This window comes from Brassica napus, chromosome A7 (assembly GCF_020379485.1).
Source record: "Brassica napus cultivar Da-Ae chromosome A7, Da-Ae, whole genome shotgun sequence".
Lineage (NCBI taxonomy): Eukaryota > Viridiplantae > Streptophyta > Magnoliopsida > Brassicales > Brassicaceae > Brassica > Brassica napus.
The window spans coordinates 813,490-828,780 of record NC_063440.1 but is presented as its reverse complement, the minus strand read 5'-3'; the positions used below and the strand labels follow the sequence as shown (position 1 = coordinate 828,780).

At 32.0% G+C, this 15,291-nt stretch overlaps 2 protein-coding genes and 1 pseudogene across 5 annotated transcripts; all 3 read right to left on the bottom strand.

Annotated features, from left to right (window-relative positions):
* Window positions 1-5,123: 5,123 nt before the first annotated feature.
* Window positions 5,124-6,515, bottom strand: LOC106400856 (cytidine deaminase 1). The gene has a single exon (XM_013841246.3). It carries the CDS (start codon window positions 6,264-6,266, stop codon window positions 5,382-5,384), a length of 885 nt encoding a protein of 294 aa, XP_013696700.2. The 5' UTR covers window positions 6,267-6,515; the 3' UTR covers window positions 5,124-5,381.
* A 486-nt stretch (window positions 6,516-7,001) lies between these two features.
* LOC106400857 (tetraspanin-2) lies at window positions 7,002-11,371 on the bottom strand. Of its 4 annotated transcripts, XM_048737168.1 has the most exons (5): window positions 11,047-11,371; window positions 10,679-10,985; window positions 8,542-8,599; window positions 7,616-7,683; window positions 7,002-7,397 (listed from the first exon to the last, which is right to left on the bottom strand). In XM_048737168.1, exons 1-4 carry the CDS (start codon window positions 11,238-11,240, stop codon window positions 7,652-7,654), a joined length of 591 nt encoding a protein of 196 aa, XP_048593125.1. In that variant the 5' UTR covers window positions 11,241-11,371; the 3' UTR covers window positions 7,002-7,397; window positions 7,616-7,651. The 4 variants fall into 4 exon arrangements, with proteins under 4 accessions (XP_048593125.1, XP_048593124.1, XP_048593123.1 ...); XM_048737167.1 differs by lacking the exon at window positions 8,542-8,599; XM_048737166.1 differs by lacking the exons at window positions 7,002-7,397; window positions 7,616-7,683 and adding an exon at window positions 7,804-8,288.
* A 1,017-nt stretch (window positions 11,372-12,388) lies between these two features.
* LOC125576651 lies at window positions 12,389-13,831 on the bottom strand (annotated as a pseudogene).
* Window positions 13,832-15,291: the final 1,460 nt, after the last annotated feature.

The following is a 15,291-nucleotide window of genomic DNA, read 5'->3' as shown; positions in this document are numbered from 1 at the left end:
AATGTTATGTTTGGGCTCAACCCAGCTAATAAGACCATTTCCACTTCATAATTTACTGCAAAATAGAGTGGAAAATAAAGTAATGAAGAAATAAAAAAGTGATTACTCCATAAATAGAGTGATTTTTTATTGTTTGTCCATACTTCATTTTTCACTCCATATTTGGAGTAAATTATGAAGTGGGGATGGAGATGCCCTAAATATTTCAAACGAGAAGTCAGTTTAGCTCACTAGTCCTTGTTATGTCTGAATGTGATCTTAATTTTCTAATATGGTCCAATTATATATACCATCTTAACTTTTTTGAAAAATAGGAACAGACGAACAGTCAGTAAATTATCAATTATTTTCTTGAAATATATTTTGATGCAAAACTGTAATACAAGTTTTCCAAATATATTTTGTAAGTAGTTTTAACTATTTGTAATTGTTGATGTCATATAATGTTATGTTTGGGTTCAATCCAACTAATAAATGTTACAAACGAAACGAGACGTTAGTTGTTTCCATTTTAATTTTTAAATAATATAATGACTTGATTATGTTGATTATCAATAGAGAAAATTCCTTAAAAACACACGGACTAATTTTCATTTGCTAATAAAATACACTAATTATTTTGGATCTATGTTTAATACACGAACTAATTTTTGTTGCCTATTAAAAACACAAATTTTTGAAATTCGCAAGTTAACGATATTGACGACGGCGTTAGTGTTTAATTAACATGTATTTAAATTTTGAAAATAATTTTTTTAAAATACACAAACTATTTTTCATTTGCTAATAAAATATACAAACTATTTTTGGATCCTCGTTTAATACACAAACTAATTTTTGTTTTCTATTAAATACACAAACTTTTAAAATTTGCAGATCTTACGCATCAATTTAGACGATGTCAACTATATTTAACAGAAATGAAGTCAATGTTTTAATTAAACAAGTGGTTTAACTATGAAAAGCACGCTCACCTTCAGCCAATTGAAATTAATTTGAGTTAGTTTCAATTTGAGTTTGGCACTCTAATATGTTCCAACTTCTTTTATTCTCCAAACTATGTTTCTTTTCTTCTTATTTACTTTGATTTCCCTTTATATTGATTCGAAGTGGAGTTGATTTCCACGTCGTGAAAAAGGACGAAGAAAACTACGTAATTTTAAACGAGTTTCTGATTAGTGTTATGAATTAAATTCTACATATATTCTTTCTACTATGATTAAAAAATTTGAAATTTCATTAAAAAAATTTACACTATGAAGCATCACTGGAGAAGAAAGCTAACAATATAATATATCGGAGGACCTTTAAGGAACTTTTTCTTCACAGTTTAACCATATGCTCAATTAAACATTAACATTGTCTTCACTTCTGCTAAACATAGTTGACATCATCTGAATCGATGTGTAAAATTTGAAAATTTTAAAAGTTTGTGTATTTAATAGAAAAAAACAGTTTGTGTATTAAACGGGCATCCAAAATAGTTCGTGTATTTTATTAGCAAATGAAAAGTAGTTTGTGTATTTTTAAGAAATTTTATTTTCACAATTTAAAAACATATTAATTAAACACTAACGTCATCATCACTTCCGTTAAATATAGTTAACGAGTCTAAAATGATGTGTAAAATCTGTGAATTTCAAAAGTTTGTGTATTTAATAGGCAACAAAAATTAGTTCGTGTATTAAACGCGAATCCAAATTAGTTAGTGTATTTTATTAGCAAATGAAAATTAGTTGGTGTACTTATAAGGAATTTTCCCTTATCAATATTATTAATTTATGATCACTCTTATTTTCTGTCTTTACCCATATCTGGTATATTACTTAAAATGTCACTGGACCTACCTTTTTTTTTCAAAACTGATTATTTCATAACTGCTTCTAATTATTTACTAACTCTAACCACAATCCCTTATTATTTGTCTAACCATTTCGCAAGTTTTATATTAACGGGTAAATTTGTTACTAAATTGGGCTTTGTAAGAAGGTTTTTGCGTGGTCCAAATTTATGATTAATAATTTGTTTTTGTGTTAAATTTTGTTGGCGGTTTTGTAAAGTTTTGTAAAGTCAACCTTGCATAGTGACTCAAAGTTTTGCGTATTGGCTGTCGGTTTTGTAACTGCTTCTATTTTAAAAATTGTTTTAGCTATAAAATTTTTTTTTTCTTTACAACTTGATGGACAGTAAACTTTCAGAAATCAAACCTAATTAATATTATTAAAACATGACTAGATTTTGATCCGCGCAGGCGCGCGGATGTATATTTTGAAAAATATGTTGATATTTGTTTTTCATGTAATTATTAGGATTTGGAAAAATGAATCCGAGGAACATAACCGATACCGATCCAAAGATATAGTACCAAACCCAAACATAAATTGATTAAATATTCTAATTATTCAAAATTTTGTTATTTAGAGAACCGAATCTGATCCGAACCGAAGTATTTGGGTATCCGAATTTATCTAAAAATAGATTTATATACTTATATATATTAATTATTTTTAGATTTAACGTATATAAAACATCAAAAATGATACTTTTAAATTGGTTTAAATACTTGAAAATATATATAGATAGTCAAAAGTAAATATCTGAAATAGTTAAAGTATACTCAAATCACCAAAAATACTTAAAATAATTATTGATTTCGTATCCAAAATTTTAAATCAAGCCAATTGATATGTTAAGCTTAAGTATTATGACATATGTTATTCAAATTTATACGTAATATATTATTTTATTTATACATTTTGAGAAATTTAAAATATATAATGATTTAAGACTTTAAAAATAATTTAAATTAGTTATCCAAACCCAAACCAAACCCGCAAAGATCCAAATCGAACTCAAACCAAAATTTAGAAACATTCTAATAAGGCTGAAATCTTTGACCCCGAAAACCCAAAATACAAACCGATCAGAACTAAACCCGTATGGGTATCCAAAAGCCCATCCCTAGTCATTATTATATATCGTATTTTATCATCATATAATTAATCGTATTTTATATATACCATCATATAAGTAATCATATAATTAATAGTATTTTATACATACCATCATATAAATAATTACATATATTATATTTTTAAAACTTAATATGAAATATGAAAACCATAATTTGAGTTGGTATTTCAAATTGGGCTTTGTATTATATTTTTCTTATATATATTGACAATATTTTTTTATAATGGTTATTGAAAAATAGTTTAGTAAAAATCCATTTTTGAATATATGTATATTTTTGAATCAATTTTTGATATAAATCAAATTTGAATTATTATTTTGATTTGAAATATGTATATAAAGTTTAAATTTTGTTTTATGGTTAGTTTAGAAAAAAAAATTTTAGGGAATTAGATTGATCCATTTTGGTATATTTTAAAAGTGGCCTAGATAACTTTCAATTTTAAAAAAAAACATAAGCCCATTACTTTTTTTCTTAATACTACTATCTTTGTTTTCAAAAAAAAATATTTTTTTTTAAAAGACTGCAATCCATGTTTCCAAACACTCGAAATTTTTAAAAGTCCTATTCAAGTCTCCAAACACTCCAATTTTGTACTTGAGTTTTAATAAGATAGAAGATTCTCTTGACTTTTACTTCCACCATCACATGGAATATTATTATTTTTTTGCCACTAGACCTACTTTAAAAAACCAATTTTTGAATAACAGTATCTAAATCTATTTAATAAAAAAGACACGATCTTTCTCTATACTCGACAATTATATTTTAATTTATACTTACTTTTTTTTAGACTCGACAATATTTGTTTATATATTTATTGAAATCCTAAATTTTGCCTTCCAAAAAATTATGAAACCCAGTTTATGAACAACAACCTCTGCAACTTCAGAAGCGATAGATAATTCGTCGGTTATGTGTTCATCGGAGATGTGCCGTGGAGATTTGTCAAATCGGTAAAATTCAGAAATACAACTTTGACATATTCGATATAGTTTTCAAAAGTTAAATTAAACACATATATAAAAATCAAATTTCTTGACATAATAAAAATTAAAATAATTAAGGACGGGTCAAAGTCTAGTTGCACCTTCAAAACCATGTTTTCGTTGTATTGGTTGTTGCGTGGTTTTAGCTTTGGATTCATGGCTTGCTTAGTATCGGTTAGAATATGGCCTATAATGCTTTCAAACTATTTTTTTTTGCCGCATCTATTATAAAGTGTTTTTATGTATCATAACCTTGAATTTTAAACCCTAAGGATGTTTGATCAAAAAAAAATCCCTAAAGCTAAAATTTACACAAAAGTGTTTTACCAAAAAAAAAACTTTTGACAAAAGTGTACTATCTTCCATCTGAACATTAGTGATCTAAAATTTCTAGACTAATTGATAACCACTCATAGTAAGAGTTGCTTGTGGACCATCTTATTTTTATTATAGCTTTTCAAAAATTCATGTTAAGCCATCAATATGTACACTGATTGTGTAAACAACATTCATAACTTATTCTTTTATTGATCAGTCGATGTCTTCACTGTCCTTGTTTAGTTGCCACACAACATCATACATTACATAAAAAATTGCCAAGACAATTAGTCTTGTTTATCTGTAACAAAATAAAGGATGATATGGCTAACCTTAAGATTTCGATTTTAGTATTCCACATTTTTTGTTTGCTCAGTTGAGAAGAACTATACCGGATTAATACTGAAATTTCTTTGGTTCATTTGAAAATATAAGATCCCTTTCTTTCTGATATAAGCAAACAGAATAATTTCTTGCGTTTGATTTGAGTTTGATTCAAATATACGTTCCTGCTTCTTCTTTTTTGCACAACAATTTACATTCCTGCTTTTGTGATGTAATAGCTGACATTAAACTTTAGAGAGGGATATAACATTATTATTAGAGATTTTCTTAAAATGAATCTCTCAAAATTATTATTAAACAATTTATTTATGTATTGAGTTTAAAATAGATATGCTAATAAAAGAAAAAATACTCCTATAAAGAGTTTTTCCAAAGAAAATTGAAAATATATTGGTAGAAAGACTCTTTTCCTCTTTTCTACATTTTTAAAACATTTATTATTATTTTGAATGAAGAAAACAATTTAAAAGATGATTAATCAAATATAGTTTTAAAAGTACAGACGAACATAATAATTTATTAGAATAGTTTATACATAATACAAATAAGATAAAAGAGTCTTCTTATATTAATTCTCTTACGTCTCATCATCACCAATCCATTCATCATTCAGAGCAGAGGCATCGCTTTCAACTTTTAAGTTTCAATAATTAACTATTTTTTGTTTGTTTTGGGTTACGAATTTAAAGTCCATTTTATTATTTATTATTCGTTTTTTATTTTATTTTTCTTTTGGTGATATTTTATCTCAAAGGTCAATGGCAATGGTAGACGCTGAAATCGCATTTCGGCGATATCATCTGTATCAGCAACCTCGCCGTGTGCTCTTGCCGCACCACCGCGTCTTCTTTCTCCACAAGCACAGCTCCGACGATTCTCTCATAACCTCCTCCGCCTCCGTTAGCGATGTAATCCACCAACGCCGCCTGTAGTGGTCCCAAACTAGGGTTATACGCCGCCGATTCCATGTACCATCCTCTATACACTTTCCCGTCGCAATCCACAAGCGCAACTCCCGAGGGACACAAACTATACGGCGCGTACGATCTGTTCGCCGCCGCTAGAGCCGTACGTTTCAATTCCACGGTGTTTCCGTTGGAGATCGGATCGAGATCCGAGATCGTGAGGTTGTTATCGTGATGCTCGAGGATGAGAGGGAAGTCTTTCTCGAGAAGATCCTCCGGACCGAATCTGTGCGGCAAGATGCTCCCGAGGCGGAGGAATCCGTCGGAATCGGCGTCGGGATCCGCGGTGGCGTTCGGATCGGTGATTACGAGTCTGATCTCCGACGCGTCGCGGATCTCTTGGAGGAACTGACGGCAATGTCCGCACGGCGCGGCGGAGACGGCGAAGTTTCGGAGATGTCGCTCGCCGTTGAGTGTGAGATTGGTTACGAGGAACTGCTCGGCGTGGATCGAGTGGTGGAGAGGGAGGCCTGGGAACTCGACGTTGACTCCTAAGAAGATCCGACCCGATGATCCGAGTCCGACGGCTCCGACGTGGAATTTTGAGATCGGTGGGCGAGCGAAGGATTTCGCAGGGTTGACCAGCGAAGGGAGGAGCTGGAGGACGGAGACGCCGAGTTGGTTCGCGGCGGATTCAGCTTCTTCTGGTGAGATTACGAAGCTAGGCTTATCCATTGTTCTGGTTGACCCGGTTTGGGTCGCGTAAATGGGTCGGGTCGGAGTTGTAGAGATCCGGGAAATGAGGATCGTGAAATGGATGCTATCTACTAATAGACGGAAACTATTTATAGGTAGCAACAAAGTGGGAAACTATAATACGCAAATGAAACACAATTTGGTTTTCCACCTTCCGGTTTAATTATGAAATACATAATTGAGATCCAAAATAATTGTGAAAGCATAAAATAACATTTACATATAAGGTGAATTTTACATTAACACACAATAGTTGGATTACTATATGCAGTAACGTATTTATAATGTTAAACTCGTGACCATTCAACATAAATTAAATTATACAACTATTTTTATGGATCAAAGGAACTTACCTAGTAGTTTCGACCACGTTAGGAAACTACAATGATCTCAAGATGATATTAATTTAAAGGTAAGAAATGCTAATGACAGCTTAGGTTTGATCATTTTGTACATTTTATTTCTAGAGTTATTAATTTATTATTTAATTGAGATCCAAAATAATTGTGATAACACTTTTTAATCTTTTCATAAGACTAATAATATATCAAAGATCGATGGACGAGAAAAATGCATACACTTAAGCTATAAGACGAGACTTGGAACGCCCAAACAAAAGATAAGTCTTTGTTGATAGTTGTGTGTTTAACAAAACTGCATACACTTTGGTTAAAGATTTCTTAGTTTGAAACTGAGAAAAGTAGGTGATGTATCTTGATTAAAAGTATAGATAATGCACAAGTGGCTGTAACTTAGAAAAACAGTGTCAACTTAACGCCTAAGCATACAACAAAATCAAGATCTGGTTATAGTTAATTACTTACGTATATAGAAATACAAAACACAAGGATACGTTTTTGAGAGAGATAGGGATGAAGAAAAGGAGTGTGGTGATAATTATTGTAGTGTTGGTGATGGCTAACATGGAACAAGAAGCACAAGAAGTGACTTTTTTTTTATTGCTTGAACAAGTACCATAAACAGGATCCGATCCTCCTTTCTGTAACAAAATATTGTTTGACTGTGCTTTTCAATGCATGTTCTTCAAGAGTCGACCAAGCAAACATCTCGCTGAAATAACATCTCTACGCGATACATGCCCCCGACCACCTAATGCTCCATGACAATCATCACAGTAATTATTTATTTTGTATTTGCGTTCATCTTTAGACCATTAAAACATAGTATTTTGTTAGAAAGATAAAACAGCATTTTAATGTTTGTATCAAACGTGTTTTGTTTATGTATAAATGTATAATTGCAACTGATACTTGTAAGTATAAACTTATAAATGTTTTCGGTTAAAACAATCATACTCATGTGTTTACCTTCTAGTGTTGTGCGTATGGAGAAGTTGACCTTGTTTATAAATATGTTGACATTGCAGGATAGAAACCTGGTATAGGAATGAGAAAAGGAAGATAATAGATGTTCATGGTTAAATATTCTTGATTTTGCATGTGACAAATGATAGACCAATAAAATTTTCAAATATTTACTTAATTAAAGAGTTTGATAATCAATACGTAGATTAGGGATCCTATTTAATATTTCTTTCTTCACAACTCACAAGCAATGTAACATAAACATAAAAATCCATGCAAAAGAAAAAACCCTTTCCAAACACGAGTAAATATTACAAGCTATTTTCGAAAATACTTCCATGTCAACAACTACAAACAAATCTATACACTTTAGACCCAACCCTGTTTGTATTTGCGGAAGAGGTCCTCGGTCTGAGCATTCCTAAACGCACTACACGCAATAACATAGACCCAAATAAGAACAACGACAGTGATGATAAGTATGAGATTTGCTTTACGCCAATCTTTTCTAAGGTTTCCCAAAAGACCAGCTTTGCATGAGTTGCAATTGTAACAAAGCTGGCTTTGGTCGTTGTTCCATAGGTAACAGTCTGCATCTGCAGCCATGTTGGTTGGGTTTTGCCACAGTGTCGGGTTCACGAAGTTGTAGCCACACGCAGGGGCGGTCCTCTACTAACTGGGGCCACAAGCAAAAAAAAATTTGGGGGTCCATACATAAACATAAAAACTTTGAAAATGAGAAGAAATTTAATCAAAACTATTTTTTTTTCTATTGAATCCCATTGAAATGATAATATTTTGTTAGGATAACTTTCTAACTTCATTGACAATCTTTTTTTGTACCATAAAACTTAAAAATATATATATAATAATTTTTTTTTTCAAATGGGGGCCCAGAAAAATTTGGGGGCCCAAAGCCTGTGCTTCACCTCGCTGTGCCGAGGGACGCCCCTGGCCACACGCGGTCGGCGGTTTGCAGCAACCGGACTGTGCAATAAAAAAACAGTGTCAAATTAATATTTGATCAGAAGCTCCTCAACAAATGAAAATAGGATAATGACAATTTCGACTTTTGAGATATCTTTCAACGTATTTAATTGTTATGCAAGCTTGAAGATCTTGTCCCGATAGTCTTGTCTCGTGTAAGGATTTGGAGAATTTAGGAGATGTATTCGGAAAATCAAGATTTTGATGTTTTTGTGTGCATTTAGGTTTTGTATGAGATTTTTTTTTTAAACTCAAAATTTTGAAATCTAAAACCTTTTAAACCTTTATTAACTTCTGATTGACATTTTCATTGTTTCATAAAATATTTTTGCGAAGTATAAACGCTTTAAAAAGTCATGTGTACTCAATTGTTTACTTTAGTGTGTAATTTATCTAAATGCACCCAAAGTTCTAAACATTTTAAGCTAACAATTATTATTTTTGCTTAAAATGGTTAGAACGGTGAGCTCAATTGGAGAAGACATACATTTTAAAGCAATGAACATAAGCAGTGAGACTAAATAATAGCTGTCTAGTATTTTTGTTTAAAATGGTTAGAGCTGTGCTTCATAAGGAGAAAATACACACCAAGTCCCTAATGTAAATGGTAGAACATGGGAGGGGTATAAATATTCGTTATGCTTATCGATGGGGACAAAGATTTGTGATTGTAATTATTGAATCAAATAATTGGTCCAACATTTAATAATGTCTAATTACTATAGACATATACAATCAGTCAAAATCTCATCAACTAGGCTTTATCTAATTATATTAGTGGTTCCCATTTTGTTACAGGAAATTTGAATGTCAAGTTGCTAGAAACTAAAGATATAAAATCACTTTACTGGTTTAAAACGTTTCCACATTTACGTGGAAATCTACTCGATGGCAAATATCAGAACATTTTAATCTTATTCAGATATAAAAAAACATATATTATATATGCATCTGTAGTAACCACTTTGGTCATTATTTGTTTTGAACATAATTTCGTAAGCTATGTCATTAATCTCTCCATGTTCTAAGCATAAAAGACAGGACAGTTAACGTTAAGAGTGCTTTAGTTTGTAATTTTTGGAAAGAAAAACTTGAAAATCATGTCAAGTTTATGTCGAGATGAAAAAAAGACTATATAAACTCTAAAAGAGAATGGTATCCTTGAATAATGTGGGTGAGTTGATTAAAAAGACAGGTAAACCTATTTTATCATGTACCATATCGATGGTGCATTGTGGGTCCTTTCCTTATGCAAGATAGTGTGTTATTTTGACTTCCGGTTATCCTACTATAATATTTTGTTTTGGACTGTTGGTTTCCAGGAACTTCTACACCAGTCTCATAGGAACTATGCGTTTCAATATCAAGTTTCTAGATATGTTTTCAATAAGTGTGATTACATCTGCCTAAAATTTGAGTAATACGCTTGAATTGTTCAGAAACCATTTTACTTGGCTAAACTGTTCCATCTTAAAGTGAATTAAAAAAAATAAAAAAATTTAAAAGAGAATTTAAACGTTAAAAGCCACTATGAAAAAAAGGAACTTAGAGAATAAGAACAATGCTCTTTTGAACTTCACAAAAGCTAAAGTGAAATTTTATAACTTTATGATATGAGCCCCCTGTTTTAATTTTTGAATAATGGGACCTCTCTTCTTTCTTTTTCATTTATAAGATCATACCGCAAGTCTCGCATAATCTTGATATTAACATCGCATCTTATCTTCATTAAGCATATAATCTTAATTAATAAGTTTTTCTTTTTAAAAATCATCACAATAGTCATGTGAAGAGTGACATGATGATTTTGATCGACTAGTAGTTGACAATTAATGACTAACTTACTGCGCCATTACATTTTGATTTTGCAGGTTAAATTGATATTAATTAGCGTTGTACCGCAGTTACTCCATTTACTGTGATTTATCACTCGTAAGTCCTAACTTACTTCAGTTAACCACAAATTGCTAACTAAAAAATAAATTATAAATTAGGAAATGAAAAATGTGGGGGCCGAAATGTAACAAACTAGAAGTTTCAGGTTCAGAATAAAGAGATTTAAAAAAAGAGAGAACATGCCTGGAGGGCAGTGATGGAAGAGGAAGAGAAGAACTGATCAGCGGTGATGAACTGTTGGCTGAGCTTAGGACAAACGTTTGAATCAGCCAAACAAGCCCTTATCTTCCCCCAGTTCTTTGAACCCACAACGTTCTCTCTAAGCCAATTCGAGAACCCTTCGAGCCTGTACTCTTTATAACCTCGACCCGGAACTTGATACGACCCGTCGGGTCGGGTCACGACGAAAGCGAATATCAAAACCACCAGCAAAAGTCCGATCAGTATTGCCATACAGCACAAGTAGACAGCCAGCAGAGTCTCCTTGTACCTGAGAATGTTTCAAAGCTAAGATCTTTTGTCAGGCTCTGTCTTTTTATATTAAAACTTACTGATAGGCGCCAATGAAGCCGCAAGCAGAGACGACGAGGATGAGAACGCCGAGGACGACGACGGGCCAACGGAGGAGATTGACACACTCGTTGTCGGGCTTTGAGGCGAGCCATATTCCTGACGCCGTTATGGGTATGGAACAGAGTAGCGCTAGTAAGTTCAGTATGGCCGTTAAGTTATTCGCTAACGCCATTAACTCTCTCTTTCTCTCTTGAAAATTTGAGTTTTATTTTGTTGTTGTTGCTTATAAATTGAAAGAAAAAGAAATTGTCAAAGTGAGAGGACTCTCTGTTTTTCGATACAATGAGTTATGTGGTCGGTGCCTCGGTTGTTAGAGATGATGGGAAGTGTGAGAATTGTTTAATGCTAATTTACAGAAGACAAGGTCCGGTCCGGTGCAGTCAATCCGGTTCGGTGCTGATTTAAAGGGATGAATCTGATTGGACCGGGTTTTTGGGTTTAGGAGTGGAATCATGTCACATAGATGGAGACATAGAGACATGAGATGCCTTGAGTGCGTTTGTGTTATACAAACGGCATTCTTAATGCGTCACTGTAACTACTTTTTTTTTTTTGCTTAAATTTTGTCACTTGTTATTGGCTCCAAACTAGTGTAACTTCTTTAAATGGTAAAAATATTCATCCAAATAGAAGGTATCACTATCACCCAAAGGGAATTAGCCATGTGACCCCAACTCCTCTGCAATGAACTAAACTTGAAAATGTTAGGCCGAGCCATACGTTGAATACTGAAGTGCAAGTTGTAGAAGCAAATTTGGAAGATCAAAAAAAGGAATCAACTATTATGTTAGAAGATCAAAGAAAGGAATTTGCTCAGTTACATGCCAAGTTAAAAGGTGAAGAAAAAGAAGTTGCTACAAATAAGACCACTTGGTTTAGTTTGTGGTCTGCTATTACAAGAAGCAGCCGTGGGAGTTTGATCCTACGAAAACTTAAATAAAAAGACTGTTTTTGTTTCACCATTGTCTAAGTTTTATGGTTTGACATTTTTTTTTCATTATCTTGGGTTCTCTTTTATGACCATACGGATGTTGGTAATTACTAATTACTAACTAGGTTATCATTCTCTTAATCATATTGAATTATCGCTTAACATGAAATATCTTTTGTGTTTTTGTTGTTTTAAAAGATAAACAGAATTAAACGATATATAACTTTTTAGCCAAAACATACTAATATCTTAAGGACATCCTTAAAAATAAAAGTACAATATAAAAGACCTTCAAAGTTCAAACTAATGTTTTTAAAGTTGCCATCAACGACTTGCCTAGTACAAAATCACTTGAGTAAAAAGAGTTATTTTTTCTTAACAAAGCAAAATAGTTGAATCAGCATGATCCTGGCATAATTGTTATTCCTTTATGAAAGAAACACAACAAGAAGACAAAGTTTTAATAGAAATAGAGTTTCATGTGAAATACAAAAGCAGCGTTACGTTCAGGCGATGCATCCTAGACGGAATCCCCATTCTCCATTTTCTTCATGGTATTAAATCTAGAGCCTTTGTCTCCAAACTTAGTGGTTGAATAAAGCTTAAGGTAGTCTTGGAATCGGTAACCACTTGGGTACAACATCTCTTGAGCTGGAGATATTATGGCATCCCCAGCTGGATTGTAAAATGTAGCTATCGACAGTCTACTTCCTTGCTTCATCGTCATCACACGGTGTACAACACTCTTGTACCTCCCATTACTCAATATCTCGACTTGATCACCGGTATTGACAAAAATGGTATTGTTCTTCGATGGTGGGATAGGAACCCACTTCCCATCTTTCAAGAACTCAAGACCAGGCACTTGATCATCCTGCAAGAGCAATATGATCCCTCCAGCATCAGTATGTTCTCTCAGCCCTCTAATGAGCTCCGGATGAGGGCATTCTGGGTATTTAGCCACTTTTGTCCCAAAAACTGGACCTTCTATACCGGAGAACGCATTCACTATGTGTTCTCGAGGGAGACCAAGATTTTCACACATGAGTTTAGAGAGCCTTTCTGCAAACTTGTGCAGTTGAGAAACATATTCATCCATTGTCTTGCTGCAATATAAGTTTCATCCCCACACATTGTTAATTATAATAGGCAAGACATATAAATGGTAAAAACTTTGTCCAAATAAAGAAATTGGTAAAAATTTGGATATATAATTTTTTTAGTTACTTACATGAGTTCATCTGAAATGTTGGAGACTTTGGATATGTTTGAAGTCGGCTTATGCCAAACGAAGAAAGTGCTTTCCCAATCAGCATCTGACGTTTTGCCTTCACTCAAAGCCTTGACCATCTCTGACTGGTAAAACTTCTCTTTCAAATGCTCCTCATAATGAGAGTTAATCAGCTGTTTTACTTTATCCATCAATTCTTTATCATTCCATGATTATCAACCTGAAAATTCATCAGCCCGCATTTAATAAGGGTCTACACTAGAACTGGATCTAGGAACGTTTACATATGCATACTTAAGAACTTGATTTGTGGATAAAGATTTGTACATACCATGAAGAAGCCCCACTTATCACATGCATGATCAAGAAGAGACATAGTCTTGGTTCTGTTTTCTCCATCCAGTTCACTAAAATCAATGACTGGAATCTCCATCTCTTTCTCTTTGATTAAACCCATCTTCTTCTTTTTTTTTTTTGCCTTTTTGTTCTCAGACACAATTTGAATGGATAAGTTATTGATTTGAGGAGTATTTATAGGCATGGAGTGAGCATGATGTCTCTTTTTCTTTGGGAGGCATAGTTGCCTACTTGGAGAGGCAAAACCATTTGCTTCTTTCAATACTGGTTTTTAACTCTGGGAGTGTCATTACAATTAAATAAAAAGAACATAAGTAAAAGTATCGATCTTCCTTGAAAATGAAAAATGAACTATATGATTAAAGAAAAGTCCAAGTTTAGTCCACACAACCATGTGATCAAAAGTTTTGAATTTTCTTTTATGATTTCTTCTAACCTAATTAATGTGAATTTTCTTTCTTCTTTACAAGGAAAGTGTTTTTCCTTACCACTCGCTCATAAGTTATATTCGCTGGAGTTAGTTAGACCATCATGCTTCGTTTTGTATTGTGTGCTTAGTACATTTCTTTTGTATTGTTGTTGTTAAAGTTAGGTCTATAAGTAGTTCTTGGGGTTTTAAGCAAAAAAAAGAGGTTGTTCTGGGTTTCGATCTACTCACCTACTTGAAAACAGATTTGAGGAATAACATTTCTTTTATCTAATTGTTTAATTAATAAGTCTCGAGAAATAGAATAAATTAATTCAGCTAAAATATGTTTGGTTGATGGCTCAATCCGACAATGGAAAAGTCCATGTGAGTCTAAGCGGGATTAAGCTAAAAATCTATCTCACTTCTATGGGCGCTCTTGGTTTTGAATTAGATATTTTATAAATATGTATTTCATATTTTACAACTTCTTATATAATGGTTGGGATGCTGATTAGTGTATAAGTATTCTAGATTATCATATGACTTAAGACCCGCACAATTATGTTATATATAAAAATAAATTTTATATATTATTATTTATTTATATTCATTTATTTATTATGTATATAATTAAATCAGAGTGAGCATATAAATCGAAACAATACATCTTATTTATGATACATTTTTTGGTAAATAAATCAAAACATTATTTTATTTGTTTTATATAGTATATAACTAAATTTTAATGACATGGATATATATATATATATAGTATATTTTAATATAAATATTTATTATTTAGAATCATATTCATACGATAAACACAAAATTTCTAATGTGCGATTTTTTGAATGCAAATTTTAAAATTAAAATAATAAGGTTTTAATATTTTTTAATACAAATTTAGAAATTATCATACTTGAGTATTTTTCTATGCTATATAATTTAATTTAAAAAAATATTAAAATATAATATGAATGTCTAGTCATATTCATACAATTTATGATCATTTGTATTTTGTTATCACCAAAAAAATTAAACCATTGATGACAAAATTTTAGTGTGTGAGACATTTAACTATTTTAGTAATTTATAGTCGTTTTAAAAATTAAAATGGGAAATACCCTAGAATAGCACTAAAAAGGTTTATGTCACAAATACAGATCCTAAGGATCAAAATAACCAAAATGTTTCATTAAAGAGATCTACAGTTATACCCCTAGGATTAACTAATCAAAACCGTAGGGTTTAGAGTTGAGAGATGGAGATTTGAGATTGAGATTTAAAATTTTATT

What these genes read in the sequence shown, in the direction of transcription:
- LOC106400856 (XM_013841246.3), bottom strand. Translation starts at nt 6,266, where the DNA reads ATGGATAAGCCTAGCTTCGTAATCTCACCAGAAGAAGCTGAATCCGCC.
- LOC106400857 (XM_013841248.3), bottom strand. Translation starts at nt 11,240, where the DNA reads ATGGCGTTAGCGAATAACTTAACGGCCATACTGAACTTACTAGCGCTA. An exon ending in GGCTTCATTGGCGCCTATCA is followed by an intron (nt 10,986 to 11,046) that starts GTAAGTTTTAAT and finishes AAACATTCTCAG; the next exon opens with GTACAAGGAGACTCTGCTGG. An exon ending in CTTCCATCACTGCCCTCCAG is followed by an intron (nt 8,600 to 10,678) that starts GCATGTTCTCTC and finishes TTTATTGCACAG; the next exon opens with TCCGGTTGCTGCAAACCGCC.